The sequence below is a fragment of the Mercenaria mercenaria genome, chromosome 7 (genome assembly GCF_021730395.1).
Source record: "Mercenaria mercenaria strain notata chromosome 7, MADL_Memer_1, whole genome shotgun sequence".
In the NCBI taxonomy this organism is placed as follows: domain Eukaryota; kingdom Metazoa; phylum Mollusca; class Bivalvia; order Venerida; family Veneridae; genus Mercenaria; species Mercenaria mercenaria.
Genome location: NC_069367.1, coordinates 19,249,945 through 19,270,465, shown reverse-complemented (window position 1 = coordinate 19,270,465; position 20,521 = coordinate 19,249,945). Strand labels below are relative to the sequence as shown.

The following is a 20,521-nucleotide window of genomic DNA, read 5'->3' as shown; positions in this document are numbered from 1 at the left end:
CAAGAAAGGAACCAAGATCTTATGGTGATACAAGTTGTGTGCAAGTTTGGTTAAAACTAGAGATGCTTTTGAGAAAAGCGCATGTCTCCCACAACTGCCTAATTATCTAAATAGTAAGTCAGTCTTTATATACTGTTTACTTAATCAACATGTGCATGCGCTTTCTTGACACCAAAAGGATGCCTATACTACTAGTAGTATAGGTGCCGGTTTGGGGGCAAAGCTGTGCAAGAAATCTGAGTGTTTTTGGTAATTCAAGGGCCATAATTCCGAAGTGCCTAGGCCGATTTGGCTCGTTATCAAACTTGGCCGAGCACTTATTGGCAGACACATTTTGTTGAAGTTTGGTGAAGATCGGATGAGAAATGTTTGCCTTAGAGTGCGGACAAGCTTTGTGACAGACAAACAGACAGACAGACAGACAGACAGACACACACACACACACACAGACTGGAGTAAATCAATATGTCTCCCACACCACTGTGTGGTGGGAGACATTATAAAATCATAAATGAAACCACTATCGTGCTGACAAGAAATTGTTGACGTACGCACCAACGGACGCATGGACTGACAATGGATGGCGGGTGATCACAAAAACTCACCTTGTCACTATGTGACAGGTGAGCTAATAATTAAAAAGTATTAAAATCCTCTCCCAAATATTTATCTGTCTGCTCTTCATTTAATGTCTCATTAGTATGAGCTTACGTTTTATCTTTCACAAAAACGGTTTGACATAAAGTTAATATGCCGCACACTGTCCAGATCTTATTTATATTTTAATGATGTTGGTATTTTATGTGAAATTATTTTATATGTTTTGACTTTATTAATGACTTGTCAAATCTGCACTCTATGCTTAGCAATTTTCTGTGTAGAAGAAATTGGTCGCTTAACAAAGTTTTGTATATAGTATAGTTAACATACAGTCAATTGCTAAAATATAGATCATACTTTCAATTGCGAGAATATATTGCTGAACAAGAGTGCCAGACTGTCACAAAATACGCCCGTCATCGAACTTGGCCTAATTCAAGGGGCATAATCCAAGAGTGCCTGGGGCAATTTGGGTGGTTATCGTACTTGGCCGAGATATTATGCCCACAAACATTGTCAGCAAGTTTGGTGAAGATCGGATGAAAACTGTTCAACTTAAGATTGCGAACAAGGCTAAATTCACAGTTTTTGAGTAATTCAAGGGCCATAATCCAGGGGTGCCTGGGGCGATTTGGCTGATTATCAAACTTGGCCGAGATATTATGCCCACCAACATTGTCAAACTGTTGGACTTAGAGAGAGGACAAGGCTAAATTCGCAGTTTTTCGTGTAATTCAAGGGCCATAATCCAAGAATGCCTGGGACAATTTGGCTGGTTATCTAACTTGGCCGAGATATTATGCCCACAAACATTGTCAGCAAGTTTGGTGAAGATCGGATGAAAACTGTTGGACTTAGAGAGCGGAAAAGGCTAAATTCACTGTTTTTTGAGTAATTCAAGGGCCATAACCTGCCTGGGACGATTTGGCTGGTTATCAAACTTGGCCAAGATATTATGCCCACAAACATTGTCAGCAAGTTTGGTGAAGATCCGATGAAAACTGTTCGACTTAGAGAGCGGACATGCTTTGTTCACATAAAACGCCCCGCTCTTTCAGAGACGGGCGTATAACAAGAGGACCATGATGGTCCTGAATCGCTCACCTCTTCCCACATGACCCAGTTTTGAGTATGACGTCGTTTTTTCTATTATTTGACATAGTGACCTAGTTTTTGAGCTCATGCGACCCAGTTTTGAACTTGACGTAGATATTATCAAGATAAAAATTCTGACCAATTTTCATGAAGATCCATTAAAAATATGGTCTCTAGAGAGGTCACAATGTTTTTCTATTATTAGACCTATTGACCTAGTTTTCGAAGGTACGTGACCCTGTTTTACATTTTACCTAGATATCATCAAGGTGAACATTCTGACCAATTTTTATGGAGATCCATTCACAAGTATAGCCTCTAGAGAGGTCACAAGGTTTTTCTATTTTTAGACCTACTGACCTAGTTTTTGACCGCACATGACCCTGTTTCGAATCTGACCTAGATATCATCAAGATGAACATTCAGACCAACTTTCATACAGATCCCATGAAAAATATGGCCTCTAGAGAGGTCACAAGGTTTTTCTATTATTTGACCTACTGACCTAGTTTTAGATGGCATGTGACCCAGTTTCGAACTTGACCTAGATATCATCAAGATGAATATTCAGACCAATTTTCATACAGATCCCATGAAAAATATGGCCTCTAGAGAGGTCACAATGTTTTTCTAATATTTGACCTACTGACCTAGTTTTTGAAGGCACGTGACCCACTTTCAAACTTGACCTAGATATCATCAAGGTGAACATTCTGACCAATTTTCATGAAGATCTCATGAAATATATGGCCTCTAGAGAGGTCACAAGGTTTTTCTATTTTTAGACCTACTGACCTAGTTTTTGACCGCATGTGACACAGTTTCGAACCTGACCTAGATATCATCAAGATGAACATTCAGACCAACTTTCATACAGATCCCATGAAAAATATGGCCTTTAGAAAGGTCACAAGGTTTTTCTATTATTTGACCTACTGACCTAGTTTTTGAAGGCACGTGACCCAGTTTTGAACTTGACCTAGATTTCTTCAAGTTGAACGTTCTGACCAAATTTCATGAAGATCTCGTGAAATATATGGCCTCTAGAGAGGTCACAAGGTTTTTCTATTTTTAGACCTACTGACCTAGTTTTTGATGGCACGTGACCCAGTTTCGAACTTGACCTAGATATCATCAAGATGAACATTCTGACCAATTTTCATGAAGATCTTTTGAAATATATGGCCTCTAGAGAGGTCACAAGGTTTTCCTATTTTTAGACATACTGACCTAGTTTTTGAAGGCACGTGACCCAGTTTTCGAACTTGACCTAGATATCATCAAGATGAACATTCTGACCAACTTTCATAAAGATCCCACAAAAAATGTGACCTCTAGAGTGGTCACAAGCAAAAGTTTACGATCACAAAAGCTCACCTTGTCACTTTGTGACAGGTGAGCTAAAAATGTTAGCTGTTACAAGGACCATATGTGTGAAATCATTTCAAAATATGACAGGCGGTTTAAGAGTTGTTGATTTAAGAAATAATTTATAGCAAAACTGTGCTTTATCACTATTTATATACGATGGGCAGTTATACGTCGGGTGTAATAAATTATTTCAGACGATGTATAACCGCCCGAGTGTATAAATAGTGTAAAGCAGTTTTGCTATAAATTATTTCGATTCTAATATGTTCTTTATTGTTAAATCTATATCAAATATGATGGAACTGTTTCTTCGCGCAAGCATGGCGCCAATAGTAGGTCTTTGTTTATACACACCAGGGCCGGAAATGGTAATATGTCTTGCGGCAGAGTTCAGTTCGGGGGAAAATTATCGCGAATTATTCAGCAAAGCGAATAACTAAGTCAGTATGTGTGTTAATTAATCAACACATTTGTGCAATGTGACATTTCATTTAAAACAATTGTTCTTAAGCAAAATATTTCATGAAATTTTAAAGCGCTATTTCTTGATGCGTTCATGGCGCTAAATATAACGCTGACGTGACGTCAACATAATATCGTTGTGATGATTTAAGCATTGTTAGTCATATTAGAATGAAGATTTTCTAGTTTTCGATCTGCGGGTGTGCAATCAAGGGGCTGAACAATTTTGGAAGACCACCCATGAATAATTTTGGAAGAACATCCAAGATGAAGTTTCATCTAACTCCATCACTTTCAGAGATGTTGTTTGAAAAAAAGTGTGAACAGACAGTGAGTGATTACAATTGCTCTACCAGAGCACATTGTGCTCAGGTGAGCTAAAAATAACAGCTGTTTTATGCAAATGATACGTGATTATATTTTTCCAGACAGCATCCTTATCATAGATGTCTCTTCCAATTTTTGTTTTTCGTTTTATATTTAAAGAGAAATACTCAAAAATCTTGTTATATAAGTTAACAGTGATTAATAAATTAGAAATCTGAATCATTCTCTTACATTATAAGCTTCAATTTCCTTGGCAGCTTTTTTTTCTTTGTCACTCTGGAAATTGTCATATTTGTCCTTTTTTCTCTTCTTTTCATCCTAGAAAATGAAAGCAAGCAAATGCATTTAAGCAAACACAGCCAATTTTCTCAATTGTAAGCAATTCAAGGCCCGTATTAAAGGGTGACTGAAACATTTCAGCTGGTTATCCAACTTATCCGAGGTATAATGCTCATGAACATGAGTGTGACCAATCAGGTTAAGAGAGATGTCACTGTTAATTTTCGCATCTTTAATATTTTTAAGGGCTTTAACTTCAGCCACTGGGACCGCCTTGGTGGTTATAAAACTTGGTTTACTTATGCCCATAAACACTGAGAACATTGGATAAGAACCACTGAAGAGAGCAGACATTGCAAATTTTCGCAATGCAAAGCAAATAGGAGGGCCATGATGGCCCTAAATTGCTCACGCTGCTTGCATGAACAGTTTTGGTAGATGGTTATGTGAGGAAAATTTCAGTGAAATTATATTGAAATAGTACCAGAGTTTTCTGACAAGAATATTTTTAAAAGTTTCTACTAAATCTACTAAATATGGGCAGATAATTTGTGTGTTCGGGATGGAGGGGTGGGGGGGTTAAGAAGTTGGGGGAATGATGATGTGATATGACTATATCAAACAAGAAAGAAGATTTTTCCACTACATGCATATATGGAAAAGTGACAACACACCCCAGCAGCTTTTTTTTGACAAAACAGAATTATTTGTACAATCTTCGTAAAAGGTCATCCTATAGAAACAATGTGTCAAATTGTTTTAAAATTGGGCCTGCTGTTTCTGATAAGAATATTTTTTAAAGTTTCCAATATATTCATATAGTGAAAAAGCAACAACTCCACTTGGCGGCCATGTATTATGACAAATCAAAATAATTTTAACAATCTTGGTAGGTCACACAAGGACCATTTGTGTGAAATAATTTTAAAATTAGACCCACAGTTTCATAAAAGATTTTTAAAGTTTCAACTATATACATATAGGGAAAGTGACCACGTCCTCTGTATTTTGACAAATCAAAATAATATATAAACAATCTTTGTCGAAGGTCACACAAGGACAATTTGTGCGAAATAATTTTAAAATTAAAGTTTCAACTATATACATATAGGGAAAGTGACCATGCCTTCTGGCAGCCATGTTTTTAAATGAATCAGAATAATTTAAACAATCTTGGTACAGGGTCACACAAGGACCATTTTCGTAAAATTACTTTTAAATAGGGATGGGAACGAATACTGAAATCAATATTTGAATATTCGGTTTGCCATATTCGAATATATTCGAATATTCGGTTAGTTTTAATGGAAGCTTTAAATTCTTATTAAGTGATTGGCATATACACAACGTATTCATTTGTTTAAAGCGTGGATCATCGTAAATACGGCCAAAAAATGTTTATTTCGGGTAACCCGATCCTACATGGCGAAACCCGCCGATCCTAGCGTTTTATTTCACGATTCTGTCAGTATAATCATGAACATATTTAACTAATTCAGTGTTTTAGCTTCAAAATGATACAAAAAATCAAAACGATTATAATTTAGACCGTCGCAATTTTATCTAAAAATAGCAGGTCGTCCCATTTAAACACGTGACGCGCTGTTGTTTTACCGCCGCCATTTTGAAAAATTTCAATCTGCGTGTAAAAATCGTCGTGTAAAATGCAAGTAAGGCAGACTTAAACCTCCTTCAACATGAACTTGTGCATCAGTCATACGTTTTTCTTGATTTTATTATTAACTACTTCAAAATTTAATTCGAATACGGCCGATTGCGGATGAAAACCGATTCTGCGGATGATCTGAAACGTCGTACAAAACATTGTGAAAAGATCGACAATATCTACAAGTTTGGTATTGTTTTCGAAAAAAAAAATCTACAACTTGTTACATAAAACAGGCGCCAATAAAAATGAACAAAAGATAAAAAGATATCACATTTACGCCTAATACAATCTATTAATCCGTAGCGATGACCCCAGGTAACTATGCATTGCAATTTTCTTGTTAATTGGACATCTTTTGACATGCATCTGACACATTGACGCCTGTTGCAAACTGTTAATAAGTAATGATGGCCCCTGTCAATTATGCACTGCTATTTTCTTGTTAATAATTGGACATCTTTTGATACGTGATAAACTAACATGACATGGTTTTATTCTGTATGTCTGGTTCATATTGCCCAAAATCAATGAAACTTATTTTGAAAAAAAAAAATATACAATAATTTACGAATATTCGAATTTGATTTTCATATTCGAATATTCGACCGATTTTCGAATATTCGAATATTCGAACATTTGTTCCCATCCCTACTTTTAAATCAGGCCAGCAGTTTCGAACAAGAAGATTTTTAAAGTTTCCACTTAATATACAAGTAGGGAAAAGTGACCACGCCATCTGGTGGCCATGTTTTTTTGACAAATCTGACTAATTTGAACTCTTGGTAGATTTTGTGCGAAATTATTTCTAAATCTCATCAGCTGTTTAGGAGGAGATATCGTTTGAAGATTTTTCTATTTTTAGATCTGGCAGCCGCTATGTGCAACCAAGCAGAACTGTTTGGACAACTTTGGTACGGGACCACCAAAGGAACATCCAGGCCAAAATCCATTCAGTAGTTTTGGCGGAGATGTCATTCAAAGGAACTGTTGATGATGGATGGATGCATGATGGACACAGCATGATCACTATTTGAAGAATTGATGTAAGTATGGGGTCAAAATATCAAGAGATTTTCAAAGACAAGAGGGCCATGATGGCCCTATATCGCTCACCTGAGTACCATTGCTTTAACCAAAAACAAGAAGAAAAAATTCTTACAAGGTACAGATATGTCAAAATACACCTAAAAATTGGAGGTACCATCCATGTTGTACCACAAAAAAGTTGTCTCAGTTTTTCCCTAAAGCCAATAATAAAAAAGTTACAAAATAAGCTATTTATAGTAACATAAAAGGAAAGTAATAAAAAAAAATATTGTAAGCGAACAAAAGAAGGATCTGCCAAATAAAAACAAGAGCACTGCAATGCAATGCAAATGCAGAGCAATATTCACATAAAACAAAGTCATATGACCTTTGACCCCTAAGTGTGACCTTGACATTGAATTTAGCCATCCAAAACATGCGCTCTGCACATCCTTTCAATGATTGAACATTTGTGTCAGGTTTCTCTGAAATCCATCAAGGGGTTCAAGAGTTACAGAGCAGAAGGGAAATTGCTGACCAACACACAGACAGACAGACGGATACCGAGGCCATAACATAACACGTCCCTGCTGGCGTATAAAAAAGAATCGAGATCTTATGGTGATACAAGTTGTATGCAAGTTTGGTTAAAATAAAATCATAAATGAAGCTGCTATTGTGCAGACAAGGTCAAAATAGCCAATTTTGGCCCTTTCAGGGGCCATAACTCTGGAACCCATTAAGGGATCTGGCCGGTTCAAGAATGGAACCAAGATCTTTTGGTGACACAAGTTTTGTGCAAGTTTGATTAAATTAAAATCATAGTTTCAAGTTTCAAGTTTATTAGCAATCGGCAAAACATTTGCCTTTGGCCATTTACAATAGTGATAACTTATGGCAAAGACAACAAATATATACACAAGACAATTTACAAAAAGCAAAAGCACATAAACGCACAAATAAAATTAACGATCAGTAGACATATCAAAATCAGTTTTCAAGAGTATTTTTACGTAAGCATAGCGCTTCTTTCACAAATCTTGCAATATTTAGCAACCGTGTTCTATTTTGTGTTGACATTAATGCATTGAATTTTTGTATGCTAGGCCAGGAACATCGACCTAGATACTTTAATCTGACACAATGATACAGAGGGCAGCATAAGATAAAGTGGTATTCAGATTCTATCATATTTTGTGAACATAATTTGCATAATCTGTTTTGTCTGTCAACATTATTGTATCTACCTATTTCAATTTCTAAAGAGTGTGAAGATAATCGTATACATGTTAATTGTTTTCTTAATTTATCGTTTGCTATAACATCGAGATATTTTTCGAAACAAAAATCATTCTTATATTTACAATAATAATCTAATTTTGGCATAGAATTAATACAGTCCCTCCAGTCTTGGACAAATTGATCTCTTATCCTTAATTTAAACAAGTTGTCATAGTTCATACTTCTATCAAAATTGAGTCTAACATTTGCAAAACCAAGGTGATCAACAATTGAATTTAATCTACTTGCCCAGCAAACAGTAGTAACATTATTACATAAATCATTATACATTGAATACACAGGTGTGTTATTATTTTTCATCATCTTTATCCAAAATTTAATAGCCCTTTCCTTACAAATAACAGACAAAGGAAATCTACCAAGTTCGCCTAACACAGCATAATTTGGAGTTTGGTATTTTACACCAAGAATGTATTTACAAAAACGTATATGTAATTTATCAACATCTTTGTAATTATAAATACCCCATACTTCACAGCCATATGTTAAAATAGGAACGATCATTGAATCAAAAAGTGATAGCTTAGTTTTAATATCAAGTTGTAATTTATCAAATACACACAACAGATTATTGTACGCCCTAAGGGCTTGATCGTGTAATGCTCTAACCGCATTTGCCATATTTCCAGTGTACGTAAATTTAACACCAAGATATACAAAATTATCAACAATATCAACTTTTTCATTATTTATGTAAAATTCTGGATAAACATTTTGTTTTCGTTTTTCAAAAACACAAATCTTAGTTTTATTCACATTGATTTTAAGTCCCCATTTTTCAGAATAATGATGCACAGCATCTATCTGAGCTTGTAAACTACCAGGATCAGTGGTAAACAGAACTATATCGTCGGCAAATAAAATCATATACATGGATAACAAATCATAATCTTTGTCAGTTAAGGTATTAAAATCAATATTTTCAACAATGTCATTGATGAACAATATGAAAAGTAAGGGTGACAATGGTTCGCCTTGTTTTAATCCAATTGTTACGTCAAAAAAGTTAGACATATTCATAGAACTATACATTTTAACACATGCTTGTACATTTTTATATATGCATTTTATCATATTGGTCATTTTACAACTAATTCCTGTTTGTATAAGTTTTGTCCACAGTGCATCTCTATTAAAGGTATCAAAAGCTCTTTGATAGTCAATAAAGATGCACCACAGTTTAGACTTTTTTGATAACACTTTTTGTATAACAGCATGTAATATGAAAATAGCATCTGCCGTAGACCGACCATCACGAAAGCCATATTGGCTATCATTAAATATATGTTCACTTTCGCACCATTTATTGATACGGTTTCTTAATATCAACGAGAAAATTTTTCCAATAACATTTACTAAGGTAATTCCTCTGTAATTTGAGGGGATATTTTTATCACCCTTTTTATAGATTGGACAGATGACACCCTTAGACCATGCCTCAGGATATATACAATTATCATAAATGTAGTTGAAACATTGTACATAAAAATGGCGATATTACACTATTTGCATCTATAAAGAAATCAGAAACATTTTTATCCAAGTCACAGCTTTTATAACGATTTAGAAGACGTATAGTTTTTTCTACTTCTTCGATTGAAATAGTTCTATCAAGACATTCAATATTAACAGGCTCATCACGTACATTGTTTATCACATCATCATTCACATGGTCCTGATTTTTATTGGATATATTTTCGAAATGATTTTTAAACTCCTCTAGACTAACACTGGAATCAAGACTATTAGTTGATTTATACTTTTTAACATACTTCCAGAATTTACGTGGTGCTTTTTTACTCAAATTAGCCATATTTGCTTTTTCTTTATTATAGAATTTATATTTAGCATCTCGTTTAACCTTTGAATATTCATTTCTACACTCAAGCATATATAATCTGTTTTCATCAGATTTTACAGTAGACAGTCGACGTTTAGCATCATAAAATTTATTCTTAGCAATTTATAAATGAAGCTGCTATTGTGCAGACAAGGTCAAAATAGCTAATTCCGGTATCAGTACCTTCATTAGTTACGGAGATATACCCATTTTAATTTGAAATAAAGGGAGGTAATTTGACATAAAATCAGTCCATAGTTATCTACCCTGATTGTCTCACTCCAACTAATAACAATAATGAAATTTCAAATACGTCCTATAAGTACTTACTGATATAAATCCATTTTGATTACAATCAGGGGAGGTAATCAGATATAAAATAACTCTGGAACCTACGATTGGATCTGATTTGTCATGGAATCCAAGATTTATTGTTGTTGAAGACATTTTGGACGTTCGTATCAAAAAACAAGAGCACCGCCTTGCGGGTGCTGACGCTCATCTGATTTTTTTTGTATAATAGAAATATTGTCCTACCCATGATTTTCTAAGTCTAAAAAGGGCCATCACTCTTGCAAAAAGCAGGATAGAGTTATGTTTCTTGATGTACAGTGTCCACTTATGATGGTGAAAAACTGTTGCAAGTTTTAAAGCAATAGCTTTGATAGTTTATGAGAAAAGTTGACTTAAACATAATATTCAACCAAGAAAATGATTTTTCTCAGTCCAAAAGGGGCAATATTTATTGCAAAAAGCAGGATAGAGTTATGTTTCTTGATGTACAGGGTCAGCTTATGATGGTGAACAAGAGTTGCAAGTTTTAAAGCAATAGCTTTGATAGTTTAAGAGAAAAAGTTGACCTAAACATAAAACTTAACCAAGAAATCTGATATTTTCTAAGTCCAAAAGGGGCCATAAATCTTGCAAAAAGCAGGATGGAGTTATGTTTCTTGCTGTACAGGGTCAGCTTATGATGGTGAACAAGTGTTGCAAGTTTTAAAGGAATAGCTTTGATAGTTTAGGATAAAAGCTGACCTAAACATAAAACTTAACCAAGAAAACTGATTTTCTAAGGCCAAAAGGGGCAATAATTCTTGCAAAAAGCAAGATGGAGTTATGTTTCTTGATGTACAGGGTCTGCTTATGATGGTGAACAAGTATTCCAAGTTTCAAAGCAAAAGCTTTGATAGTTTAGGAGAAAAGTTGACCTAAACATAAAACTTAACCAAGAAATCTGATATTTTCTAAGTACAAAAGGGGCCATAAATCTTGCAAAAAGCAAGATGGAGTTATGTTTCTTGCTATACAGGGTCAGCTTATAATGGTGAACAAGTATTCCAAGTTTCAAAGCAATAGCTTTGATAGTTTAGGAGAAAAGCTGACCTAAACATAAAACTTAACCAGGCAACGCCGACGCAGACGCAGACGCCGACGCCGACGCCGACGCCGACAACCGCTCAAGTGATGACAATAACTCATCATTTTTTTTCAAAAAATCAGATGAGCTAAAAACCATAAATGAAGTCTCTATATGGCTGCAAAAGCCAAAACAGCCAATTTTGGACCTTTAAGGGGCCATAACTCCGGAACCCATGATGAAATCTGGCCAGTTCAAGAAAGGAAGCAAGATCTTGTGGTGATACAAGTTGTGTGCAAGTTTGGTTAAAATCAAATCATAAATGAAGCTGTGCAGACAAGGTCAAAATAGCTAATTTTGGCCCTTTCAGGGGCCATAACTCTGGAACCCATTATGGGATCTGGCCGGTTCAAGAAAGGAACCAAGATCTTATGGTGACACAAGTTTTGTGCAAGTTTGATTAAATTCAAATCATAAATGAAGCTGCTATTGTGCAGACAAGGTCAAAATAGCTAATTCTGGCCCTTTCAGGGGCCATAACTCTGGAACCCATGAAGGGATCTTGCCAGTTCAAGAAAGGAACCAAGATCTTATGGTGATACAAGTTGTGTGCAAGTTTGGTTAAAATAAAATCATAAATGAAGCTGCTATTGTGCAGACAATGTCAAAATAGCTAATTCTGGCCCTTTCAGGGGCCATAACTCTGGAACCCATGAAGGAATCTCGCCAGTTCAAGAAAGGAACCAAGATCTTATTGTGATACAAGTTGTGTGCCAGTTTGGTAAAAATCAAATCATAAATAAAGCTGCTATTGTGCAGACAAGGTCAAAATAGCTAATTATGGCCCTTTCAGGGGCCATAACTCTGGAACCCATAATGGGATCTGGCCAGTTCAAGAAAGGAACCGTGATCTTATGGTGATACAAGTTATGTGCAAGTTTGGTTAAAATAAAATCATAAATGAAACCACTATCGTGCAGACAAGAAATTGTTGATGCACGGACGGACGCACGGACTGACGACGGACGAAGGGTGATCACAAAAGATCACCTTGTCACTATGTGACAGGTGAGCTAAAAATTCAATTTTTAGACTTTTTCCTCACGGCACTATTATTATGACTAGGTTGATAATTACCGAGGACTGCCAAACATGTTTAAACAGTAAATCAAAGTGTCACCGATTGTTGTGTATTATACATGTTTGACACACATGTAGCTGGAGGAAAGAGTTGCTTTTCACAGGTGAATTTTGATAACATGATTAATTGTTTGTTTTGATAAGAGATTAGACAAGCAGGGCTTTTTCCACCTGTCTCACAGGGCCAATCAAATATCTGCCCATTCTCAATGCCAACTAGGCTCCATTTTTTACCAATTTCAAGCAAAAAACTCCCAGTCATAAGAAATAATTCCCAGCTGAAATGATTTTTTGATTATTCAAAGAAAGTTTTGTTCGGTAATAAAATCACATAAATAATTGTTGGAAAAACCAACCCATTACTATTTTTAGAACATGAATGTTGTCTGTACCTCGGTAAAAATAAAATGCATGATTCTGCCAGGAAATCGTATGTTTTGTATGTAAAAACCTCCTAAAACACGTTTATACATCAACATTTATTGAATAAAGTACCAAAACCTTGTTGACAATTTTTTACCATTAAGGTATAGGAGTATACCTCCAAAACACAGACATTTTTGATAAACGAACAACATCGTTACCAATATTTTAACTGACCATTACATGTTCTGCCGTACTGTCCCGTACTTAAAATATTCTGAAAAAGTTGTCCCCCTTTGAAAATGAATGCCATTTGTAAAAATATAAAAATAAACAATTGCTGAAAACTGTGTTCCACCTAGTTATGTGAAATTCAACACTCGCACGCCATTGCAAATGCATCAAAACAAACTTGTGCAACAGTTCTTTGAAAATGGTGAGTTTTTAAAGGCGTTTGACTGTCCGAAAGATGGACCCCTTTAGGCAGTCCTTTTCCGGAATTCAATGTTTATATCAGTATACTGACACATGTTTTGTAGTTTTTGTAATGATAGCGTATATATTACTCTACAAAACAAGTGTCAGTATTCTGATTTAAACATTGAATTTCGGAAAATGACTGCCTAAAGGGGCCACACTTCCCGACAGTCAAACGCCTTTAAAAACTCACCATTTTCAAGGAACTGTTACACATGTTCGTTTTGATGCATTTGAAATAGCGTGCGAGTGTTGAAATTTCACATAACTAGGTGGAACACAGTTTTCAGCAATTGTTTATTTTTATATTTTTACAAATGGCATTCATTTTCAAAGGGGGACAACTTTTTCAGAATATTTTAAGTACGGGACAGTACGGCAGAACATGTAATGGTCAGTTAAAAGATTGGTAACGATGTTGTTCGTTTATAGAATATTTCTGTGTTTTGGTGATATACTCCTAAACCTTAAAATCAAACGTCATATATTTTCGCGACACGATTTTTTCACCTGAACACACACACTCTACTTTTTGGACAATACAGTTGTAATTGTGGTGAAAACAGTCTAGGTAAGTGGAGTGTAAACAAAAGTTTATTCTATTTTTGCAAGGACTATTAAGAATCAGCCACCTAGAAAGAAAATCTTGAAAAATAAATTCTCTAAATTTCACTAGAATTTGTATCAGTAAAACTTGAAAATTAATGTGCTACTTGTTAAAAGTTGTTAAAATATAAAATATTTTATCCTTTTAGGTTTTTGAGGTGAGAAGTAGAACAGAATAGAAAATAACATAAAATTTTGGATTTTGTCTCTAAGTTTTGCGTTTGCGCGCTTAATTTATGGCGATAAAAACCTCCAGTTTTGAGACCTCAACTCCAGCTGAAAAATAGCAAACCTCCAGTTTTACAATTCTGAACTTATCAAATGAATGACTAGAATGTGTCTGTAGGACACAGGGTGTGCCCCCCCACTGGTACATTAGTCACAACAAGAAACGCGGCAATGCCACAAAACCAGGTTTTCAACACTTTTCATAAGAATAAACAAGAGTGCCAGAATGTCACAATATACGCCCGTCACAGCAAATTTCTTTACTCTAGCACCTGTATTTGCAGATGTAATTTTAATTTTGTGGTTGTTTAGTAATCATTGTAATTCTTTTGTTTTTCTAAGTCCACATAAAAACTCCTTACCAGGTAGAGATACCTTAAAATACACCTAAAATTAGAAAGTAACAACTATGTTGTACCACAGAAAAGTGGTCCTGGTTTTTCCCTACGGTCAATTATAAAAAAGTTACAATATAAGTTATTTATAGCAACAACTAAGGGAAGTTAATCTTAAAAAAAAAAAATTAAAAAAAATTAATAAGTCCACACAGAAATCCTTACCAGGTAGAGATTGGTCAAAATACACCTCAAAATTGGATGTAACATGCATGTTGTACTACAGAAAAGTGGTCTCGATTTTTCCCTATGTCTAGTAATGAAAAAGTTACAATATAAGCTATTTATAGTAACAACAAAGGGAAGTAATTCTAAAGAAGGGAACTGCGCAAGACACTTCGTCTCATGATGGTGTATAATTGTGCCAAGTTACATCAAAATCCCTCTATGCACGAAGAAGATATGCTCCGGACAAAGTTTTCATTCTTGTATCCTTTGACCTCTAAGTGTGACCTTGACCTTAGACCTAGGGACCTGGTTCTTGCGCATGACACTCCGTCTCATGATGGTGAACAATTGTGCCAACTTTCATCAAAATCCCTCCATGCATGTAGAAGATATGCTAACCCTAACCCTATTTTTAGTAACAATGACCTTGACCTTGATCCCAGAAACCCCAAAATCAATCCCAAGCTACAACTTTATATAAGTTTTCTATACACCAAGTTTCATCACGATAGCTCATTCCTAAGTTAAGTTATTGACCGGAAACCCTTTTTCTATTTTAAGTAACAGTGACCTTGACCTTGACCCCAGAAACCCCAAAATCAATCCCAGCCTTTGTCTTGATATAAGCTACATACATACCAAGTTTTATTCAAATATCTTTATCGAAACAAAAGTTATTGACCGGAAACCCTTTTTCTATTTCAAGTAACAGTGACCTTGACCTTGACCCCAGAAACCCCAAAATCAATCCCAGCCTTTGTCTTGATATAAGCTACATACATACCAAGTTTTATTCAAATATCTTTACCGAAACAAAAGTTATTGACCGGAAACACCAGTTTGACGCCGCCGCCGCCGCCCGCCCGCCCGACCGACATCTACCCCAATCTAATAGCAATCATTCAAATGTTTGCAGTCTTAATGGGGTATAGCCTCAACAAACATTTTATGAAAAAGATTCATTAGTCTAGGCTATATACTTTTTGAGCTATGAGCATCACAAACAAAAAAAAACACAATTTTTGGCTTTTTCAAGGGCCATAACTCTGAAATAAGCACTAAGATTCTCAAAAAGAGTGCACGGCCACATCATGATAAAGACTCATGCAAGGTTTCATGAATTTACATCAAATACTTTTTGATCTAGGCACATAATTAGGTGAAAATGTGCATTTTTTTACTATTTCAGGGGCCATAACTTCAAAAATAGGGGGTGGAGCCAGCCAAAAAATATGAGGTGTGCAAGTTTATATCATGATAAAGACTCATGCAAGTTTTCAACCATTTATATTAAATACTTTTTGAGCTAGGCGCGTCACAAGGTGAAAATGTGCATTTTTGACTATTTCAGGGGCCATAACTCTGAAAATAGGGGGCGGAGGCAAACAAAAAATAGGAGGTGCGCAAGTTCATATCATGATAAAGATTCATGCAAGGTTTAATCAATTTATATGTAATATTTTCTGAGTTAGGCGCGTTACAAGGTGAAAATGTGCATTTTTTACTATTTCAGGGGCCATAACTCTGAAAAAAGGGGGCGGACCCAAATGAAAAATAGGAGGTGCGCAAGTTCATATCATGACTGAGACTCAAGCAAGGTTACGTGAACCTATATCAAATACTTTTTGAGCTAGGCGTGTCACAAGGTGAAAATGTGCAATTTTTACTATTTCAGGGGCCATAACTCTGAAAATAGGGGGCGGAGCCAGACGAAAACTAGAGCTATCACTAAAGGTGATGAATGTACCCCCCGCATGCACTGACACAGTACATTGCAATTTGACACGCACAAGATTGCATAATTATGTGGAATGTATGTATATAGATTGTATGTATACAGTATAGTAACAAAAAACAAAGTCCCATAACTATGCAGAATATTTATCTAAAAGAATGTAACATGCACCATGCACAACTAGGGTTGGTACTGATCACTTGTGTGAAGTTTCATTAAATTGTGTGCAAGGGTTTGGTAGATTAGGCACGCACAAGATTGCATATGCAGACTGTATGTACATAGTATGTTAACAAGAAACAAAGTCCCATAACTCTGCAATTTTTGTCGCTGAAAGAACCTAACATGCCCCATGCACAACTACTGTTGTTACTGATCACTTGTGTGAAGTTTCATTAAATTGTGTCAAGGGGATGAGGAGAGATGGTGCGCACAGGATTGTGTCTATGTATATAGTATAGTAACAAAAAAAAACAAAGTCCCATAACTCTGCAAATTTTTTTTCTAAAAGAACCTAACATGCCCCATGCACAACTACTGTTGGTACTGATCACTTGTGTGAAGTTTCATTAAATTGTGTCAAGGGGATGAGGAGAGATGGTGCGCACAAGATTGTGTCTATGTATATAGTATAGTAACAAAAAAACAAAGTGTCATAACTCTGCAAATTTTTTTTCTAAAAGAACCTAACATGCCCCATGCACAACTACTGTTGGTACTGATCACTTGTGTGAAATTTCATTAAATTCTGTCAAGGGGATAAGGAGAGATGATGCGCACAAGATTGCATCTACGGACAGACGGACAGACAGACAGACAACCTGAAACCAGCATACACCCCCTTACAACTTTGTTGTCGGGGGATACAAAAATAAAAGGTGCACAAGTTCATATCATGATAAAGACTCATGCAAGGTTTCATCAATTTTTGAGCTAGGCGTGTCACGAACTTCGGACGGATGGATGGATGGACGCATGCACGCACAGATGCACGGACAAGACCAAATCTATATGCCCCCACCACTCATGGGGGTGGGGGGGGGGCACAAAAATAGATAACAGAACAATGTACCAGTATTTGTGTATATTAAGAATACAGTCAAACTTGTCATATGTGACTTTCCACGGGACCATCCATAAATGGTCACATATGACAGGGAGTCTTTTAATTCAGGTTCACTGTATAGCAAGGTCAATTGTTTAACCCTTAGCCTGCTGGCGGCGATTGGCTTTGCCTTTGCGACCAGTGCAGACCAAGATCAGCCTGCACATCCGTGCATGCTGATCATGGTCTGCACTGTTCGCCATTCAGTTAGTAAATTTCCAGTGAACAACCCTTTGAATAATAAATGGTATTGCCAAAACTGAATGATGGAACAGTCCATTTTAGAAATTTAGCAGGGTAAAGGTTAATATAACTTCATGTATGTCATTTTGTGGATTCTATTATATTTAAGACAATGTTGTCAAATAATCTATTCTAAATTTAAAATAGTATGTTTAAAAAATAAATACAATAACAAGAGGGTCATGATGACCCTGGATCACTCACCAGGGTGTCATGATTTGAACAAAGTTTGTAGAAGTCTACTAGGCAATGTTACATATCAAATATCTATGATCCAGGCCTTCTGGTTTATTTTTAGCAAATTTATGAAGATTTCTCTATGTACAATCAAGTAACCCCTGGGGCTAGGTCAATTTGACCCGGGGGGGGGGGGGGGGTTTCAAAATTTGAACAAATTTTGTAAAGGTCCACTAGGCAATGCTACATGTCAAATATCTAAGCTCTAGGCCTTCTGGTTTATTTTTAGAAAATTTTTGAAGATTTTCCTATATAAAATCAAGTGACCCCTAGGGCGGAGTCAATTTTGACCCCGGGGTCATGATTTGAACTACTTTAGTAGAGGTCCACTAGCCAATGCTACATGTCAAATATCTAAGCTCTAGGGCTTCTGGTTTTTGAGAAGAAGATTTTCCTATGTAAAATCAAGTGACCCCTGGGGCGGGGTCAATTTTGACCCGGGGGTCATGATTTGAACAAATTTTGTAGAGGTCCACTAGGCAATGCTACACGTGAAATATCTAAGCTCTAGGCCTTCTGGTTTTTGAGAAGAAGATTTTCCTATGTTAAATCAAGTGACCCTGGGGCGGGGTCAATTTTGACCCGGGGGTCATGATTTGAACAAATTTTGTAGAGGTCCACTAGGCAATGCTACATGTGAAATATCTAAGCTCTAGGCCTTCTGGTTTATTTTTAGAAAATTTTTGAAGATTTTCCTATGTAAAATCAAGTGACCCCTGGGGCGGGGTCAATTTTGAGCCCGGGGTCATGATTTGAACAATTTTAGTAGAGGTCCACTAGGCAATGCTACATGTCAAATATCTAAGCTCTAGGGCTTCTGTTTTTTGAGAAGAAGATTTTTAAAGTTTTTTCTTTCGGTTGCCATGGCAACCAGAGTTCTGCATGGAATTCAATTCTTTGAAAAAATTTGAAAGGGGGCCACCCAAGGATCATTCCTGTGAAGTTTGGTGTAATTCTGCCCAGTGGTTTTCAAGAAGATTTTTTTACAAACTGTTGACGCACGACGGATGACGCACGACGGACATCAAGCGGTCACAATAGCTCACCTTGTCACTTCGTGACAGGTGAGCTAAAAATATGTTGTGTTTGTATTAAATGACTATGTACAAGTTATGTATAAAAATCATGATTAAAACTCTGAATACATTGTACAGTCGAAGAGCCTGACACAGTAACAACAGACAGGGTACAAACACCCAACAAGTAGCCTGGCAACATCCACATCATCAGTTAAAAAACTAGAAATGTGTCACAGACACGGATGCCCCCGCAACATGAGAAAGGTCACAGGCATGGTACTGCTTACAAACAAAAAGAAGGTCCCTTGGACAAGGGAAGTTAATCTTAAAAAATAAAAAAAAATTTTAAAAATCTAAGTCCACACAAAAATCCTTACCAGGTAGAGATAGGTCAAAAAACATCATTCTCAAAATTGCATGTAACATGCATGTTGCACTACAGAAAAGTGGTCTTGATTTTTTTCCCAACGACCAATAATAAAAAAGTTATAATATAAGCTATTTATAGTAACAACAAAGGGAAGTAATTCTAAACTAGGGACCTGGTTCTTGCGCATGACATTCTGTCTCATGATGGTGTACAATTGAGCCAACTAACATCAAAATCCCTCCATGCGTGAAGAAACAAGAGCTGTTTGTAAGACAGCCAAGCTCGACTATTCGTAATATTGTCCCAGAAGCAGGAAAATATTACCCAAAAAGGTTAAATATCAAAAGAGTTTTAAGTTCAAAAGGGAACATAATTTGACCAAAATGCATATCAGAGTTATGGGACTTGCTGCTATCAACTAGTATTATAACCCCGAAGGCACATGTGAAGTTTCAATTCAATTCCTGCATTAGTTTTGGAGAAAGTAACTTGCATGGAACATGCTGCCTCCCCACATAAGACAATTGCCCAACATATCTAGTTTTAAAAGGGCGGTAAAGGACCACTTTCTTAACGATAAGCTTCGTTGCTGAACTTATGTGTTCTTTCTGTTATATAGTCCCTGGTTGTAATGCATTTTTTTAAGAAATTATATTTTCACAATGTACTGTAATATTGATGTGATATTGGTGTCTATTTATTCATCTGTCTTTCGTTTTAATTAAGAATCATAAATTGATTAGTTTGAGCAATTATAATTACATATGCATAACATATACGTTATTTTATAATAATGAACACAGTAATTTTTTTATATATATTCATGTTAATGTTTCATGCCTCTCTATGTCAGACCATTGGTACCAAGGACCACAAATTGGAAATAAGAGATTTTTTTTCTCTTTCTTGTGTCATCCTTGATATTGATGTGACTGACATAGTTCATAACACATTACTTCATATGACAACTTTTATATGTGATTATAATTTTATTATATGCATGTATTGTAACTATGTTTTTGTTTGCTCAATTATCGAAATAAATCTATCTATCTATCTATCATGTAAAACTTTAACCAAAAAGTCCAAAAGGGGGCATAATTTGCC

General features: G+C 35.8%; 1 protein-coding gene across 2 annotated transcripts in view; it reads right to left on the bottom strand.

The window, feature by feature from the left end:
* LOC123554800 (GPALPP motifs-containing protein 1-like) overlaps window positions 1-20,521 on the bottom strand; it is a 222,094-nt gene that overhangs the window by 118,705 nt on the left and 82,868 nt on the right. For both annotated transcript variants that reach the window (XM_053547711.1, XM_053547713.1), the window contains exon 4: window positions 4,087-4,173. In XM_053547711.1, coding sequence (XP_053403686.1) covers window positions 4,087-4,173 — 87 coding nt within the window. The remainder of the gene's footprint in view (window positions 1-4,086; window positions 4,174-20,521) is intronic.